This window comes from Lissotriton vulgaris, chromosome 2_1 (assembly GCF_964263255.1).
Source record: "Lissotriton vulgaris chromosome 2_1, aLisVul1.2, whole genome shotgun sequence".
Lineage (NCBI taxonomy): Eukaryota > Metazoa > Chordata > Amphibia > Caudata > Salamandridae > Lissotriton > Lissotriton vulgaris.
Window position 1 is genome coordinate 662,346,002 of NC_141687.1, and position 19,183 is coordinate 662,365,184.

The 19,183-nt window shown below is 44.2% G+C and overlaps 1 protein-coding gene across 1 annotated transcript in view; it reads left to right on the forward strand.

The window, feature by feature from the left end:
* The window catches only part of RCN1 (reticulocalbin 1), a 165,017-nt gene that overhangs the window by 60,844 nt on the left and 84,990 nt on the right, over window positions 1–19,183 (forward strand). The window contains exon 2 of the mRNA XM_086955841.1: window positions 11,529–11,722. Coding sequence (XP_086811967.1) covers window positions 11,529–11,722 — 194 coding nt within the window. The remainder of the gene's footprint in view (window positions 1–11,528; window positions 11,723–19,183) is intronic.

Below are 19,183 nucleotides of genomic sequence, written 5' to 3' on the forward strand. Positions count from 1 at the left end.
GTCAATGCGCGAGTATGTCCGGTGGGAGTGGGAGTAAAAGGTGTAGTCTCGGACCCCCGGGTTGTGGTAGCGCCACGTGTGGACCAGTCCCAAGTCCGTGATCTGTGACCTGAGCGTAGAGGACATCGCTCCCGCGCCGCCACACGCGTTTTCCCCGCGATCTATATCTGGGTCCCACACTAGGTTAAAATCTCCACCCAGGATTGTACGCGGTTCATCAGACTTGAAGTGGGCCCTCAGGAGTGACTGGAGATATTTGTCCTGCGACTGGTTGGGTGCGTATACATTACCCAGGGTGTACTGTATCCCCCCCATCTGCACCGCAGCCCGGATGAAGTGCCCATCGCCGCTCCTGTATGGTTTGGCGGGCCCCTGTCTACAGCCCGCTCTACACAGGATTGCCACCCCTGCCGTCTTGGTGTCAGCCGATGCCCAGAATTGTGTGGGGTATCTAGGGTGTGCCATGCGCTTAGTGTCCCCCCGTAGGAGATGCGTCTCCTGTAAAAATATGATGTTGGGGGAGTGATGGAGAAGGTAGCGCCATATCTGGTTCCTTTTGTTGGGGGAGTTCAGCCTTTTGATATTGAGCGATAGAATCTTTAGGGGCCTGGGAGCAGTCACTGCCATAACACTAGGGGGGATGTTGCCGCCTTATCACCCAGCACCCTCCACCCCGCATGGGTGGGAAGAATCACCCCCCTCCGCCACCACTGCTGCAGCTCCGTGTGTGCATCTGCAAGGGTCTCGGGACCGCCACCCCACCCGAGGGCAGAGGGGGGGACAACATAGGGACAACTCGGGAGAAAAGTAGGAGAAGTAGACAGAGTGGGAAAACGAAGAGAACAAAGAGAGTAAGGAACCACGACGGGCCAACAGGGCCCTAGCACAATGTCCCATGTTCCGGACATCCTCTACCCGAGGGTTCGGATGGTCTCAGGAATGTCACTTCCTACGGGACAGAACGGGGGGGGGTTCTGTTGGGAATATAGGACCCGGTAGCCACGGAGCCCGTCTGCCCCGTTGCCCAGGGCGGTTTCAGGGGAAGTGAGTCTAATGTATCTCAAAAACGGGGAAGGCTGAATAACTTCTACAGGAGTACCTGGGTCCAGCGACAGGGGCAAGTTCCTGTAGCAAAAGTCGTATCCTCTCGATCACCCCAAGGGGCCCAACCGCTGTCCATGGCATCATCAGCCCCTCCGAGCCGCATCTATTTTTCAGTTGTCCCCCAGTAGAGATTCGGCAGGTTGTAGGGCTAAGCGTGCGCTTCCCCCTTGTTGCCGGGGTGTGGGAGGTCGTGCAAGCTGCAGGAATGCAGGTGGTGCCAGAATGCCCATCAGTGAGCGTACGGACGCAGAAGTTCCCAGCCCCGCACAGGTGATTGTAGTGGCAGTTCCCTCGGCGATTGGTGGTCATCTAAACGTGGAGACTGGCCAATCGGGGGTCACGGTGTATGAGGTTTTGCAGGGTGTTCCTCGCGGTCGCTCTCAAGGGAGCGAATGTGGTCAATGATGTCTTGCTTGGCCTGGGATGTGGAGAGATCGTCCTTCGGGGTCGTCCGGCGACGCCGGGTCACCGTGGTCCAATCCGGTCGAGCCGGGGGCCTCTCCTGTCGCCTGGGGTGGGATGGGCTATGTTCGGGGGATTCCGAGAGTCCAATCAGTTGCGCCGCCTCATTGTAGGAGCGGAGTGTTCTGCGCTTGTCACCCCAGCGAAAGATCAGGGCGAAGGGGTGTCCCCACTGATAGGGGATGTCGAGAGCCCGTAGTTTTTCTGTCACAGGGCGGAAGACTCTCCTTCTATGCAGCGTGTTAGGTGCCAGATCTTGGTAGATTTGGATCTTATGCCCTCCGAATTGCAGGTCCTGTTTGTCCCTTGCCGCTTTCATTATAGCCTCCTTCTCCGTGAAATAGTGTACTCGGGTTATTATATCCGGGAGAAGGCCCGTCTTGCCTCCCGCGCTGAAGACTCGATGTGCGCAGTCCAGAATCGGTAGGGAGGCCCCCTTTCCGCCTCGCACCTCGTGCAGGAGCTGAGCCGTGTAGGCCATGATGTCAGACCCTTCCTTTCCGAGTGGTACGCCACGGATTCGGAGGTTGTTGCGGCGCCCCCTATTCTCAAGGTCCTCCTGTTTGACCTGGAGCTCGATGTTTTGCTCCTCCAGGGCCGCCACCCTCTGCCACAACTGCTCGACATCTTCAGTGCGCGTGTCGACAATTTTTTCCAGTCCATCGACCCTGTCTCCCAGTTCCGTGACTTCTTTGCGCATTTCCTTGACGCAGGTGTGCACCTCTGCCCGCAGGGACCCTATCTCGGATTTTAAGTCCGCCATGAAAGAGGACATGAAGGCCTGGGTCACCGGGGGAGAGTCGGTGACAGGTGGCGGCGTCTCTTCGGTTGGGGCCGACGCCCCCGCTTTGCCCCACATGGCAACCACCGACGTGCCCTTGGATGCCGTCGCCGGGTCCGCCTTGCCCCCTCCTCTGCCTCGGGTCATCATCCACCCGGAGTGTAGTGTCCCTCGCCGCGGGCACGGTTCCTCGATGTCGTCGCCGGGGTGTGGAGAAAGTGCGGAGCGCCACCAGTCCTCCACTCCCCACCCAAGCACTCTCCTACGTGCAAGCTCGCTCTGTCCGCAGGGCGGGGTGCAGACCCGGATCCTCTTGTCGCCACCAGCACGCCTCACAGGCCAGCCCCCCCCCCCCGGGCTCCGGGTGTCACTCCTTCCGTCCCTCGGGGAATGGCGTCGCCTTCAGGGAGTGGCGCTGGTCACCCCGGGGCCCACAGTCAGCGTGGGGGTACTCGCAGGTCTTTTGCAGCTCTGATCCCTCACTCCAGCCCGGCCGGTCCAGCCCAGGGGGCACAGATGTCTGTGGTCGCAGCGGCCGGAGGGGCCGAGGTGCCAAGCAGGGCCCAGTCCAGGAGGCCCAAGTTGGTAGGCGGCGTGAGCAGCGGCCCCCGCCGCAGACCAGCAGCGCCGGGCAGCAGTGGTGCCCCAGTCCGCAGGCGGGGGGTGGGGAAGTTCTAGCGCGGGAAAGTTTGCTAGGCACACCGGCCTCCGCTCCCGCCGGTCCCCTGTCACCCCCAACTGGGTCGTCTGGGCAGGTCCGATGGGCTTCCCCCCTTGTGCAGGATGGGCCAGAGGGGCGTCTCGAGCGCTGTGTTGAAAGCACTAGGTGCAGCGCTGCAGGCCACCGCGGGTCTCGGGGACCGCCGCCATCTTAGAGTCAGGCAAGTCCGGCCGGCTCCGGCCCTCCGCGGCAGCTCACCCCAGGGGCCCTCACCTCAGGGACGAGTGGAGGTGTAGGCCGGGCGCTCCTCTCCTCCCCGCAGTCTCGCAGGGGGCTCCCTCTGGTTCGGGGGGTCCAGTACAACCCTCGGCGTCAGGCTAGACTTCAGCTACAGGGCGGCGCCAGCTTGGCCTCATGGACTGCCGGAGCGCGCTCCGCGAGGAGGCTGCAGGTCGGCTCCCAGGCACTCACGGGCTCAAGCCCGGTAACCGGAGGGCACCCCGCGGGGTGAGGCAGCACAGTCCACGATCTCCAGCCGCTGCCAGGGGATAGGGCATCCGCAGAGGCGCAGTCACCCAGGCGCCGGTCCCCCGTCACAGGACCAAGATGGCGGGCGGGCCCTCCGGCGGCAAGACGTCCGAGCCCTCCGGTCTGTGCCCCCCGGCCCCCCCCACCGGGTCTGCTCCGCCAGTGGCTGCCCCACGCTCCAGACACAAGCAGCTGTGCAGGTACTCCGTTCGGTAGCCCCCGAATGTCGCTGTAAGAGGCTTATGCAGGCAACGGGGCGACAGAGCTCGCCCATGGCACGTCCGATCACATTGCAGTCTTGGCCACGCCTCAAAAGTCTTTTTTAATGTGTAGCGGCCCTGGGAAGCGAGAGATAAGCTCCATCACAGTGGATAGCCAAAAGTTGACATGTACGCGTTCATTCGTTTATCGTGGGTTGGTCTTTGCTGCGAACGGCTCCTGGAATGAGCATTTAGCCCATTCCATGAGCAAGTTCTCAAAGGCCACCAATTCAAATCTGAGTCTCCCCCACCCTAAAACCACTGGAGCTATTTTATCTATTCAGAAAATTTACAAGCTGCAGTGCATCCCTGTGGCTAAATATGAGGCTGAGATTTGGGGCACTGTAAATAGTTCATGCATCCAACAGGAAGAAAACAGGTTTTGTAGGAAACTGTTGGGTATCCGAATCTCAACACCACCATACATATGTCACAGGGAACTCAATCTTAATTTTATATCTGATTTTATTTGCGCCTGACCAGCTCTTTTTTTGGCTTTCAGTATGCAAGAATCAGGCTGCTACCCTTACTCAAGAGATTATTATGACTGCGCGAGTTGTGACAAAGGGATGGATATCCCTTGGTTGAATGGAGTGCGGCAAAGTTTGCGCAGCATCAATAGGGAACACATCTTCTTAGATTCTAGTACAGTTGAAGCTGTGTCTAAAAAGGAATTAAGAGATGCTCTCTACTCCCTATATAATATTGAGAGGATTGCTTTGGAATCTGTGAAATCATCCGTTCGCAATTATATGGCTATCGAACAGTATTACCACCCTCTGCATATATATCTCACCATACCCATGAGTCGCTGGGATAAGAGCTTATTATGCCGCCTAAGAGGTGGAACTGTTAGATTTGCACTATTTTTTCCTCTTGGTTGACACCCCAACCTCAATAAAACATCATGAATTTGCGATGGGAGGAGTGGTCAATCAATTATAAATTTTTCTACTTTTTTTTGTAAATAATATATTAAATACTCTAAGTGGCTTTAAACCCTTATTTTAAAAAGAGACGGCCTATTAGTTTGGATGAGGCCTATCTGCGTATAGCAACCCTGGACGATGCAGATTTGATTTTCCACACATGCGCTTTTCTTAGAATTGCCATTAGAACACGTAAGTCCATGTTGGATCCCTGAGACTCTTGGTATAACTGTAAAATATTTTAATGGTTTTAGTTATAGTCTTTCCAAATTAAATTATCTTTAATAGGCAGATTTAAATTTTAATGATTACGTAATACTGATGTATCTTTTTGTATTCTCATGTGTACTCAAACTCCCAGACTGTTGTTTGTATTTTTTCATGACTTTGTGCTTTTATGGGTACCAAGGTCCCCGAATAAAGTTTATGAACTGAACTGAGATCCCTCTCCCACAAGATTTCCACCTTGGATTTTGTTCTCAAATCAGAAGAACGGGACAAAATGTTGTAAATAGCAGAAGCTTTTATTTGAGAGGAAAAATGTAATGTGTGAGAGAGTTGCTGACTCTGTGGAACCAAAGAGAAATCCTCTGAAAGGAGAAGAAGAAGGAAAGTCTTAAGATGTAAAAAATGGGTGGTGTGTTGATAAGATATGTGATATTTTTCTGAGTCTCTGAAAAGTCCATAAGAGAGCTGTCAGTAAGTATATGACCAATAGTTATAATACCTTTTGTTAATACATTATTTCCAAAAAAGAACTCTATTGTTTAGTTTTAAGTACTTATTGTACCAATTAGAAGAATGTGAAATAATATCTATATGAGAATTAGAAGAAGCAATTAAAGGTTTAGCAACTGCCATAGAATAGGCAAGTATAGGAGAGAAAAAGGTCCTGGCAGTTAAGAGATATGAACCGCTGCATTTAAAGAAAGTGGAGTAAGTTGGGCTTGCTCCAATTAGCCTCAGGTAGTTAGTGTTGTGTGCGGGTTAACCGAAGGGGACGTCCAAATCTGTTTCAAAGTAAAGACAAAATGATAACGCGTTCCCTTTGGAAATTTGACCCCACCAGAGTCTTTGGGTTGTTGAAGACTGTTTAATGAAATTCTTGGCTTGTGCTTATTCCATACAAATTTGATCAAAGAACGATTAATGGTTTTAAAGAAAGAGAGTGGGAGGGTAACAGATAGTATGGATAAGTAGAAATTGATGATTGGTAGCAACATCATTTTACTCGTTGCTAATCTACCCCACCAAGACAGAAATAAGGGAAACCAACTTTACCCGTGATTTTTGTAATGCTCTTGTTAAGGATCATTCTAATGGTTTCTTTAGGTATTTGTATGTAAGACACCTAAACAATTGATACATTTTCAATTCCATGTAAACCATGTGTCTTTCAACATATCTGAGCGGTAATAATATTTATTTAGATGCAGGACCTCTGATTTATTCATATTACATTTGTGTCTGTAAACTATAGAATATTCATTTAAAAAAGAAACGCCAATACAGACATGTTTGAGTTAGATAGATATAGTAAGATGTCATCCGCATATGCTGTACATGTAATGTTGATATTCTTAAATTGAAAGCCAGTAAACTGTGGAAAACAACACATTTTTCCTAAGAAGGGTTCTAAATCTAAAATAAATAAAAGTGGAGATAAAGGGCAACCTTGTCTAGTTCTCTTTGGAGGGAAAAGTGGAGGGTGCAGAGTATAATAACTGAATGTAATGAATGATGTGGGGGTTGAAGCCGTGCCATTTCAGTGCTCAGAAAATTAACTCCCAGTTTAGTCTGTCTAATGCCTTTTCTGCATTTAGAGTTATGGCAGCAACAGGTGAATTCAACATGGAAGCCAAATGAATTATATCAAGGAAAGTTCTGGAGTTGTCGGAATAGAACATCTCGTCACAAACCCTGACTGATGTTTATTAACTAATTTGTGGATGAACTGATTAATACGAAGAGCCAATAATTTGGCAAAAATCTTGCAATCTGTGATAATTAGTGAGATAGGTCTGTAGGATGAGACAAAGCATGGCCTGAGTAAAAGAGCCTTTTGTCTTTTCCAAATTAGAAAATTAGTAATAAGAAGCAATAAATTAGGAACTAACAGGTGTTTGAGATGAAGAAAAAAACGTACAGAATAACTGTCAAGCCCAGGAGTTTTGTCTATTAGAAGGTGATGAATGTCGTTAGTAAGTTCCTGTTCTGAGATTGGACTATCGAGAGAGGACAAGTCAACAGTATTTTCTGGAGGTTTGGGAATGGATTGAAAATAAGCATATATCTGATCACTTGAAGACTCGGGGGTATATAAATTAGTGTAATATTCTGTGAAGCACTCTGATATCTTGCAGTCACTGATAGGCCTACCCCATCACCATCGGTATAGCAACCATCTTTGGATTTTGTTTTTTTTAATTTTAAGGTAGTTAGCCAGAGATTTACGAGCCTTATTCCGACCACCATACATTGTAGCATTAAACCTAAGCAAACTACTGCAGGCGTTACCCCAGAACTGTGTATTATATTACAGTTTAGCTTTAATGAGTTTAGGCAAGGTACCTGAGTGGTTTGAAGAGAAATATTCATGTTCTAGGATCATAATTTGTTTTAAGAATAGCGTTGAATCTCGAAGTGCCTTCCTCTTCTTATTTGAAACAAAATCTACTATAAACCCCTAGCCGTAGCTTAAAATGCATCCCAAATAAAATTTAATTGTGAGTCTGAGGGAAGATTATTCTCAAAAAATTCCTGTAAAAATAGTGTTGCTCTGTGAAGTGATTGTCAGGTAGAAGAGCATAATTAAATCTCCATCTGCGTGAAGTGGGTATAGGAATGGGATAGTCCAAATCTACTATGACAGGAGCGTGGTCTGAAATAAATATTGAACCTTTCGCTGCATGTGTCAAGAATTGAAGAGTGGATTGTGTGAAAAATATTTAGTCTAATCTAGAGTGGGATCTGAGTATTGGAGAGAAAAAAGAGAACTCTAAAACATCAGGGTGTGAAATTTTCCAAACGTCTATCAGCCCCCTAGAAGATATAGCTTTATGAAAGGTCTTATGCATTTTGTTCGGAACAAACCTAGTTTAATATTTACGATCTAAAAAAGGACCCATCAGTTGATTACAGTCGACACCCGCTATAAGATTTTCTGATGCATGGTGAAGAAAGGAGAGTGCAAAATATATTCCAAAATAATAAATCTATACCATTAGAATCATGAACATTGCAGATCGAAAACTGGGTATTGTGTATCTTAAGGTTTAACAAAAGCCATCTACCATTATCATCTTTAACTTCAGTCAGCAAATGAGTACATAGCAATTTATGAAATAATATTATAATACCATTCTTATTATTCACAGCAGGGGAGGCGAAAAAACTCCTAACCCATTGTCTGCGTAAGGAGGGTATATCTTGCTCTATAAGAACTGTTTCTTGTAATAAAGCTACTTGGCATTTCAATTTTCATAAATGAGACACTCTTTGCTTCTTGACTGGGTTACGAAGGCCCTTAACATTCCATGAGACAATACGTAAACCACTGCTCGAAGAGGTATATAATGAGCTATTAAAAAAACAAACAGAGAACTGTAAAAGGTGACCATCTCAATCCGCCACAACATGTTTGAGAGAAAATAGTAGAAATTTGAGTATACATGACAACCAATAAACAAAAAAATTGTATTTAAAAGAGGATATGAAAAGATATGAGGGAAAAGATAGAAGAAAAGTAGAAAAAGTAAACATGTTCATCCAACCCAACCAGATTAGGTAGAAAATAGTAAAGAACAAAAAGTGCTTTTTTGCATTTAAGAGAGTATGTTGTATAACAATAGAAAAAAGAATGTTAAAAAGTGAAATAGGAAGATGAGAAAAAGTATGATGGAAGGACGTGGAGCAAGAGGAGAACACGGCCTCCTCTGGTGTATATAGAAAAGAGAGATGACAAAAAGCCAAAGGGTTTTAGCCAGAAAAGTCAAGAACAAAAAAAACTGACACCATTCTGAAAGAAACACCGGGAGGAAATAAATATAATAACAACAAGTAGTCAAGAACAATATGAAAGTGAAAGAAACTTAACCACCACTGCACCAAGAGACTTACCATACATTAAGAAGACAGTGTAACTTAACAAAATGTGTACATTGGATTAGATGGACAATATTGAACAGAGACAACTCCATCAGAACAAGGGGACAGTAGGGACCTGGACATAGAAAAAGAGAAAACCACATGTTAAATAAGAGATGTGAAACATTTAAGATTTACTAAGTTCCATGTCTTCTCCTCTGTCCACGTGTATACATTTCTTGAGGTCTGCAGTATCCTCAAAAGTAATTGCCCTGTCCATATATGTTACTTCGAAGAAACAGGGATGGAAAAGACCATAACGAGTGTTCATGGATTGAAGCGTAGGTCTGAGATCTAAAAATTCCTTTTATTGATTAGCAGTAGATTGTGAAACATCTTGACTGAAAAATATCTTCTGACCAGACCATAACATTTGTTTACATTGTTTGGCTGCTGTAAGAATCAACATTAAGTCTGACTCTCGAAGAAAATAGGCAATTATCCCACAAGGTCTGCTTGAGGTTGAAACATTGAGAGGACCAATCCTCTGTGCCCTTGGCTATTGAAATCTGTATGTTTCAGCAAGCCTACTATTTTTGGTATAGGCATCTTCAAAAAACTGATCATGTTGGGGCCCTCCGAACTCTCCAGTATACCATAAATTAATAAGGTATTACATCTGATAACTTTTTTGACTGAATGACTTTTTTAGATAGACTTTCTACCTTAGCGACAACCTCCTGAGCTTCACTAATCCTTTGCTTATCCTCAGTAAGTCTTGAATCCAAACCTGACTACTTGGCCTCAATTCTTTCAAGTGGTGCAGTAGTATGTGCCATAAAAGGTCATATATTTCTCAGATCGTCCATAATGTCCTCTAAAGTCAAAGGCAAAGGTGATTTGTTTGGAGAAGTGGGGGTTTACTTGAGTGCGTAGAATCCATGTTGGTAACCGCCAAAGAGCAGCAAGCTTGTTTACTCTCTAAATAACCACCAAGGTGAATTGGAACTGAATGCACCAATGAAAATAGACGTATTTAGTGAAAAATATTGTATCTAGTCAACATATGCACAGACTAATCCGTATGAACCAGTAGGAATCAAAACGCTATCGTAGAATTTCCTTGAATGTTGCCCAAAAATATTAGAAACCATGAGGAGGACAAAAAAAATGTGTTTCTTAATTTGAGCACTTTTATTCCCACCTCTAAGTCCACGTTCCTGGTGGTGAACGGGAAGAAGAAACCACAGGTGTTCTGGCTTTTGAAGAGACTCGAGCATCGGAGCCTCCAAAATGGCGGCCAATATGTGGCGCGTGCTGCGAGCGGCAAGGCCAAAGAAAAAAAGGTATCAATTCGACCAATTAGGGGTCTAATAACCTACCTCACCGCTCTAGGGAGCCTCTGACATCCTTTCTCTTGTTTTAACGGTCGTGTTGTGCCGATTAGATGTCCCTAAATGAACAAAGGATTCTCGGTGCCTCAGAGGGGCTCTAGCGAGTGGCCATTTGTCTTGCTGCCACCGTCTCTCCATTGGTTAAATACTTTATCAGTCATGTGGTGGCTAAACCCACTTTAGTATAAACCTATTACTGTATGCTTTTGTCTGTTTGAGTGCATACTTCTGTCTCCACTCCATTACTTATATTGAACTGCACAAGGCAGTGTTTCTATAGTCCATGTATCCCTAGAGGTTTAGGATGTCTACTGAGGGTGTTCGCGACCACTTACAAAATTAAATAGGAGATTAATATAGTATATATACATAAAAAGAAAAAGAAAATATTAAAGCAGCCTTTAATTTTGAACGGGTTTGAAATTAAAGGCTAAAAATAGGTTGGTATGCTTTACATGATTTGTGGGAGCAATGCAAGTCAAGTAAGCAGAATATAGTATGGACAGCTGGTGGCCTTAATTGAAGCACTGGTATGCATTTACTGACAGAGAGCATGTATTAAGTGCAAAAAAGTGATATGCTAAAGTCTAGCATATTGCTTCACCTTTTAGAAATAAAACCACATTTTGAATAGCTCCAACCTTCCCATTAAAATAAAAATTTCGTTTTTTGTATGTTTGTGAATTAAATAAAATATTTCATGATATGTGTATTAGTTCAATTTGTTTCTCTTTTTTTCTGTGTGTACTGTTGATGTTTAAGTTGTAGATATTACTTAATCTGGGGTCTTCGGCTTCCAGTAGTGATTCAGTGGGGGTCCCTAGAAGTAGAAATGTTAAGACAAATTGTAGTATTACATGAATTTGCAAAGCCTTTTCCTCCATGATGTCACTTAGTTTTTATGCAAATATTCGTAAAGCAGGAGGTGGAGGAAACTGTCTGGTAAAAGTGGGTTTAGTGAAGAAAAGCAGCAAGTAAACGTTTTATTGGAAGAATTCCATTTTAAAAGCTTTCTTTATGAGAAAAAATACTACAATAAAAAAATCATAAATTTGGAATATTTACTTACCTGCTCTCTGATTTCAGGTTAAAATAAAATGGTTTCTGGTAATTTGTATTTTTCTATTTGAAATTGAACTTGCTTGCTGATAAAGTTCTCTCTTGGATGCATCGACTTTGTTGCATTGATGAAAATGGGCAAATAATGCAGGTGTAATTATTCACTACTGACGAATGTTTCTTTCAAACATTATTTATTGGCTAAATATCACAATCTGCTATTCATGTGTGTTGATTTGTAAATTATTTGTGTTTGTCTTTCAGAAAAATTGTTGAAAGGATAGATTACGACAAAGATGGCTATGTCACTGCTGAGGAACTGAAAAGCTGGATCAAAAGAGTGCAGAAACGATACATCTACGAAAATGTAGCTAAGATATGGCGAGACTATGACACTAATAAAGACAACAAAATTTCCTGGGATGAATACAAGCAAGCGACATATGGTTATTATCTAGGTAAGGGAATTGTCGCTTGTAAATGCACCACTAAAATTACAATCTAACTGATACGCTACAGAGAAAATAGCGTTTGATTTTTTTACACTTATTTGGGAAGTATCAAAATATGCGGTCACTCGCGTGGGCATTGAGCAGGCACGTTATAAACCTTTCTTTTTCTTCTGAAAGAAGACACCAATAAATTACAATTCCATGCACCATCTGTAATGGTAAAATGGTGGTGATAATTGTTATGGCTGTATTGGTGGCGGGGTAGTTTCAACGGTGTTGGTAGTATTGGTGGTGAAGCAATTAATTCTTAAGATCTTAAAAAGGTATTCCATCAGCAATTTATTACGTTTTGACAAACATCACCATGTGTAATGGCTGTCAGAAGCTCAGCACTGAATAAAGGGAGCGGTATTGCAGCACAGGCGGGGCCGAGCAGAAGCCCCATACCACTAGGAACAATGGTAACAAGAGGACAGGATACCACAGGAGCTCGGTTCACTGTTAGCAACAGTGAATAACTCCTTAGGAGGACTGGGTAGTGCTACCTTTCTGCCAAATTTGGTGTAATTCTGTTCTGCAGTTTGGCTGTAGGTGCTTCAACAGTGTCCTATGGAAATTAACATGGAGAAAAAGCGTTTTGGGGGGCCCCCCTTTTTCTCAGCCCCCTCTTGGTGGACACTCATGTTGGATTGTGTCTGGAAAGTTTTGTGGTGGGCCGTCAAGTTGGGGGCCAAGACAAAGAGGGGGGGTCCCAAAATGCTTTTGCTTCATGTTAATTTCCATAGAAAACTTTAGACATGGCTACAGCCCGAACTGAGGAACAGAATTAACCACATTTGGCAGAAGGGTAGCTCTTGGTCTAGAAAGCAACATTTTTGTTACATGGTGTAAATCTGTTCTGTAGTTGCAGAGAAATGCTAAGATTTTTAAGATATACAACTGAGGCCACAGACCCCCTCCCGATCTCGTGCCCGAGCTCTGATTGGCTGCCATCACTTCAAACCTGGAAGTGTTGGCAGCCACAGCCATCTTGTGACTCGGTTGAACTGCGTCACAAGAAAAAAAATCACTAAAAAGAAAAGGGGGCAGGGTAGAAACACCCTGACTCCCTAGGCCTTTTTGGGTGGTCCCACAGGAACTTCACAAAGCCAAAAAAAAGCAATTTTTGTAAAACATAAAAACGAATGTGGCAGGAATTGCTCTAGATCCACGAATCCCACCAATTTCTTTTCTTTTTAAACAAAGCGTGGGCTCCCATGCTTTGTTATTAATCGGCCCTGGGTGGGCTGGGTCCCTGCGGCAATGTATGCATAATATGCCCCCTGGACCACAACCTCCTTGGAGCCTATTGTAAAAAGTGATGCGGGGTTGCCTGTTCAGCAACCCCCGCAGCTCCGGTGACCGCCACCTCCCCAAGGGCTGTGTAGTCCAATGGAGAGGGGCATAGATGGCCCTGGGGACCGCCACCCCCAGCGCTGGTTCCTGCAACTTGCCGGGTGATCACGTCCAGGACACTGCAGTTTGGTATCGCTTGGCGGGAGCTTTACCACTCCCGCCAAGCCATAGCAAATACTGCTACTCATCTAGCAAGTGAGAGCATAAAAAATGCTCTTGCTTCCTAGAAGTGGAGCAGGATTGCTTTTGGACAGAGGGAGCTGCATGTTCAGCAGCTCCCTCTGTCCAAAAGCAATGCAGGCTCATATAGGGTACAAGAAGTTGCAGGAACAGTGGGGTCTTTCAGGGTTCCCCCTCTGTCCGCAACAGTGACAAGTGGGTGCCATGGGTGGGACCAGGGCACCCACACTAGGGGACTGGGCTCCAAGGGAATTGGGTCCCCCTGGCCGAAATTGACCTGGTATGGGGGCCTCTGGACCCCTCCCTATAATTTTTATTTTAAACTATTTTTTTTTAAGGCTTGGCACCGGGGGATGGAGTACCCGGTGTTAAAATCGGCTGGGAGCAGCTTGCTGTATGCCCCTCCTTTAATTTTATTTAAAATTAATTTTAAAAATGGCTAGGCCCAAGAGGATGGGGTGCCCACGGCTGAAATTGCAATGGGGAGGGGGCTGTCCTCCCCGTCACCCATTCAAAATCATCCTGTCCCCGGGGATAGGGTCCCTGGGAAGGGGGGCCATGTGCTCTCCACTCACCAAATTCATATAAAATAAAAATAAAAGACCAGAGGCCACGCCCATTTTATCCACTACTCTGCAATCCCACCTCCTGGTGCAGTGCTGATTGGGGGATGGAGTCACCTTAGTGCAAGAGGGTCCTTGGGGCAAACAAGCCCTCCTGTCACCTCCAGTAAGTCCCACAGAGCACGATTGCAGAGAGGACTTCAGAGGCCCTGTCCCTTTCTCCACCACTCTGCAAATAGGCCTCCTGACAAACTGCTGATTGGGGGGTGAAGTCCCCTTGGCTCTACAGTGACCCTTGGGGCCAGCAAGTCCACCTGTTAACCTCTAGTAAGTCCCATACAGCGGTATTACTAAGAGGTCTTTGGAGACCATGTCCCCGTTTTCCACCTTTCTGCAAGTGCGCCTCCTGGCACACTGCTTGTTGGGGGATGAAGTCCTCTTGGATGCTGAAGGTTCTTGGAGTTTCGGAAGCCCTCCTTTTACCTCCAGTAAGTCAGACACAGCAGTATTCCTGAGAGCTGGTCGTAAGCCCCACTCCCTTTCTCCACCACTCTGCAAACGCGAGTACAAGTAAAAAAAAAAATTAAATTCACTTAACCCCTTCCGTGCGGGGCATATTTCCCCGCTGTGCTGGGGGGAAGGGGGTGCGCGTAGCGCCCCGGTGCTCATGACGAGCTAAGCTACACCCTCACAAGAGTCTCACTCATTAAGGTTCCGTCGTAGACGAAAAGTGAGAAATAAAGTCTGGGATTACATATAGTTATTGTCATGGCAAATTAGTTTGAAATGTACTAAATATTTTCATGCATATTTCATTTCGTATTTCCGGTGGATGTTTCTTTTTGTTTTTGATAATGGCTTGAATTACGCCCTACAAGATCTTGTAGGGCGGAGTTCAAGCTATATGTAATCCCAGACTCACTTATTCACTTATACAATTTATTTTAATGCGTTTAGGTTTACGCGAGCAACAGAAAGAATGTGTACCACAAGAGTGAGTTAAGTTAAAGAATACCAGGCCCATCTACTGTCTTTTTAAAAAAAAATCTATTACATATAGAAGAGAAGGGTAGAAACAGAGCTCTAATCCATGGTGTTGGTTCTCTTTAGCCTCCCCATTTTTGTATTTAAAATATACAGATTACACCATGGTTCAGCCCTGACGATAATCCCTAAACTCAGAAGGGGATTCGAAGGGCGTCAGCTTTTTTCGCTTTTTGTCTAAAACGGAACCTTATTGAGTGGGACTTTTGTGAGGGTGTAATAACATAAAACATACCCTAGAGAGACTCAAAAGAATATCTAATTCCCCGTAGCGAGTCTGTTTATGTGCTTCGTAAAACAATAAAGTGTAAATAATCTTAGCACAAGCAGGCAGACGATTTACAATATTGACTGGTGTAATTATTGAAAAATCTTCAAAAGGATTAATGCAATGATATGCTTTATTGTATTGATATGGTTTTACTGGTTTTGTTATTACTTTTTGCACAAATGTATGTTACTTTGATAAGAGAGTTATGTTCTGAAAAATGAAATGAGTATCCTTGAATGTATCAAAAATGTATAACTGTTGCAGAAAGGTAACTTTAATAGATTACAATTGTTAAAGTAAGGTACAATAACTGAATGTATCGAATTTAAAATCTGCTGAATAAACGAGCAGTATTGCGAATTGGAGGCCAGGTAATTTCTATTTTATACATGAATATGTATACACATCATATAACATTTCAATTTAATTACTTTAAGTTCAACAGATTGGATAGAACTTCAGTACTTCCATAGAATAACAGCATAAAACAACATTGTCACGTGCCAAGTCCAGGGCATACTGTGGTGTAATTAAAGTATCCCTGAGTATCAAATATTCTTAACCAGGAGCTAAAGATACAAATGGTTTGTAGAATACTATAAAAAATGAGGGAATTACATGAGCACAGACAATAAACAAAGATATATATTTATAGGGTGACAGTGATGGTTGAAGATTAGAGCATATGCTAATCATATATACAGACAGAATAGGCTACCTCGAGAAGGGAGAAGCAAAATCTCTCCTGGGAGGTAAGTTATAGCGCAAAGTATGAGAGAAAATCAAAACAGGTGTACTTTGTGTGAGCCATTGTGGATTCAACTCAGAGTAGATAAACAGTAAAGAAGAATCGATATATGTACACACGACGGCCGATGAGCACCAATCGCCCATAGGTTCAACACTAGTACATTGAACAACAGTAATAGGGCCATATCACCACCCGTACAGTGATTCTGATAACTTTTTGATATGGCCATCTCTGTTTGTACTGACTTCAAAAGGAAGGATTGTAGCCCTTGGGGCTCAGTGAAGATCATATGTTTGCCGTTGTGAATTTCTTTTTAAAATCTTGATGGCTGAACAAATGAGAAAGGTATGGATAAGTCTTTTAGCGGGTGCCTTAATGCTAAAAAAACCCTTCCTGAAAATTACTGTTTTGTAAAATAGTTTTGGGTAATGCTGATCTTTGCTCCATTCCATTGGATATGCTGTATTTTCTTCATGTGTGCTAATATTGCCTCAGCATGGAGCTATCTTGAGGGTTTAAAGATCAGTGTTCTTCTTGTTCGTGATGCTCTAGCTACGTTTTCAGCTCTTCTAAATATTGGTACTCTATGGGCCCTTTCAACTTCAAATTCTTTGTTAAAGGTGATGCCTCATGTCTTTGGGATCCAGGTTTCCAAGAATTAGGCACATGAGTTTGCATCTTGTTCTGCATCCTTGGGAAGGCCAACATTCTTAGATTACCCCTCTGGTTGTGATGTTGTAATTCAATTATCTCTTAGTAGTGTAGCCATCTTGGATGCAATATTGCTGCCTTGTTTTTTTTAGTAATGTTGTGCTCAAGTCTTCCAACCCACTGATTCTGCTCTCTGCTTCACCAACTCTGCCTGTAATGTCCATGATGACCTTCCTCATGACGTGAATAACGTTCTGCATAATGTTCATATTAGTTTTAGTGTCTTGCGCTCGATCGTGAAGAGCACCCAGCTGTGTGAAATGATATCAATATTAGCAGCAATGTCTATCTTTGGTTTAATTGGGGGCTCTGGAGTTGGAGTGTCAGCCTTGGAGCGTTTCTGACCCACTTTTATTTCTTTGTGGTCTCTCGGTTCTTTACCCCTGGATTTCACCATCGTAGAGGTCTGTATGGTTTATTGCCCCTTGGGTAATGTTATACTCACACTGTTCGCCAACCACGGGGATTTTGACTTTGACTAGAGTTTTATCACCTGGCTAGGTAGAAGACTTACTAATAGGATATTTATTATTAGATCCCCTTTATATGTTTGACACAGTTGCGTTGTGAGGAAGATGACACTTATTCATCATGAATTATCTTGGCAGTATGATGGGGCTCAGATAGACGTAGAAGCTAATTTAGATCTTGACGGATGGGTTGCTCCATCACAACGGTGACGGATATCCCGTCTCCCAAAATATAAATTGTGTAGGATATAATGGGATTTCTATTTTGGTGGATGGGATATCGGTTATTGTACTGACGGAGTAGCCGTCCGCCGAGTTCTAAATTGGGCCCATAGTCCTGGCACACGCAATCATCCTGTAAGTGATTTGAACCGGAACAAATCAGTAGTGTGCTAATTTGCATGCTCCTTCCACGAAACATTAGATCGAGAATAGCAAGGAAGCGATGCTAAGAGAAAGAACCTGTCTTGTAAAGGAGTCTGAATCCCGCTTTTGCTAGATATTGCTGCTGATTGTTTACGTGCCTCTGTCCTCCTTACAAAGTACCACTAGCTTTCAGGTGTGAAGTCTTCCATATCTGTCACACCTGTTCCACTACCATTGTCATGGTTTGTCAGTCATGAATCGCAGAGTGCAGTGGCTTAGGTATGGGTACCGCTTCCTGGTAACACCAAAGAGGTTAGGTAATGGTGGTCATGATGCACGATCCACTGTGGATGATGAATGTGTCGCACTGTTTGCTGCTTGTTTGCTGGCAATTGGACCCCATGTAATTCTTTCACATTATCTTTGCTTTCGCCGCTCATCATTCATGCTGTGCTACAGTTTCTTTTTGCCACTCATACTTTGATGAGTGTGACGAAGGAGGGATGGATGGGATGTATCCCCCTGTTGATGCCAGGAGAGGCTAGACGTGGGTGGCCATGTTCCCTGGGCCGCTACAGAAACACGTTGTTTCGTGCTTTCTCCCTGTACCAGCAGTAGATTTTTGCCAGGGTGGGCTGCGGGGGCCTTATTGACTCTTGACAGCCATCTGGTGTTGTTATCATATCTGCAAAAGCTCCATTATTTAAACAGCTGAAAGATCTGGCGGCCATCTTTATCGGGTGCTAGCAACACCCCTTTATGAAATATTTTTAGAATAATCACTATTCTTAAACATTACATTGTGTGAATTGCTGAAATATCCACGTGATTAAAAAATATTAGTAAGTTTTAGAGAAAGATGATAGATCTGCTTCATTAGTATTTTCACCCCTTGATAAAATAGGCTCACTTTTTTTGCTTGGGGTTGTGGCTCTTCGACAAAGTCAGTAAGTCTGCCTGAATGTGACCAGGACCTGTGAAAACAACATCAAGCTGGGCATGCCTTGAGGTATCCGTGGCATGGGGATTTGTCTGAGAGGAGATGAGCGCAGGGCTTTGCCACTGGCCACGCCCTGGGGTACAACCCAAGCCTCACATGGCCTAAAGCACTGTGTGGAGTTAGGCCGGTGCTGGGTATGGTAATTAAATATTACTTGACGTTGAAAAAAAACCTAGACATTTATTGAAAAAAGCATAGATTAAAGTGATGTTATAGTTGGGTATGGCAATAATATCTTTGCTTTAAAAAAAATAATTCACTGAAAAAAACAAAGGCTAAAGGGAAGTTAAAGTTAAGTGAAAATGTCAGTTAAAACCTGCCATTTCAAACAAACAAAATCAGTGAAGTTCACCAGTTATATTATCCCAAATAACTATAACTTGTGTCTCAAGGTAATTAAAACTATTGTCCTCACCATGCATTGCAAATTGCTTACTACCCCACATATTACATCAATCATGACATGACATGATCCATGACCTTGTTGGATGCATGACTGCAACATCTGAAATGATACCATTGATGACAAGACTGTGAATGGTGGGGGCACGATTTATAGTTACCACTGGGGTAACTTGAGGTAACTAGAACTGCTGAATTTTAGTGGATTTGTTTGTTTAAAATGGTATGTTTTAAATGACAATTTCACCTAACTCTAACACCCCTTTAACCTTCGTTTTTTTCGTGAATATATAAATATATGTATCACAAAAAAT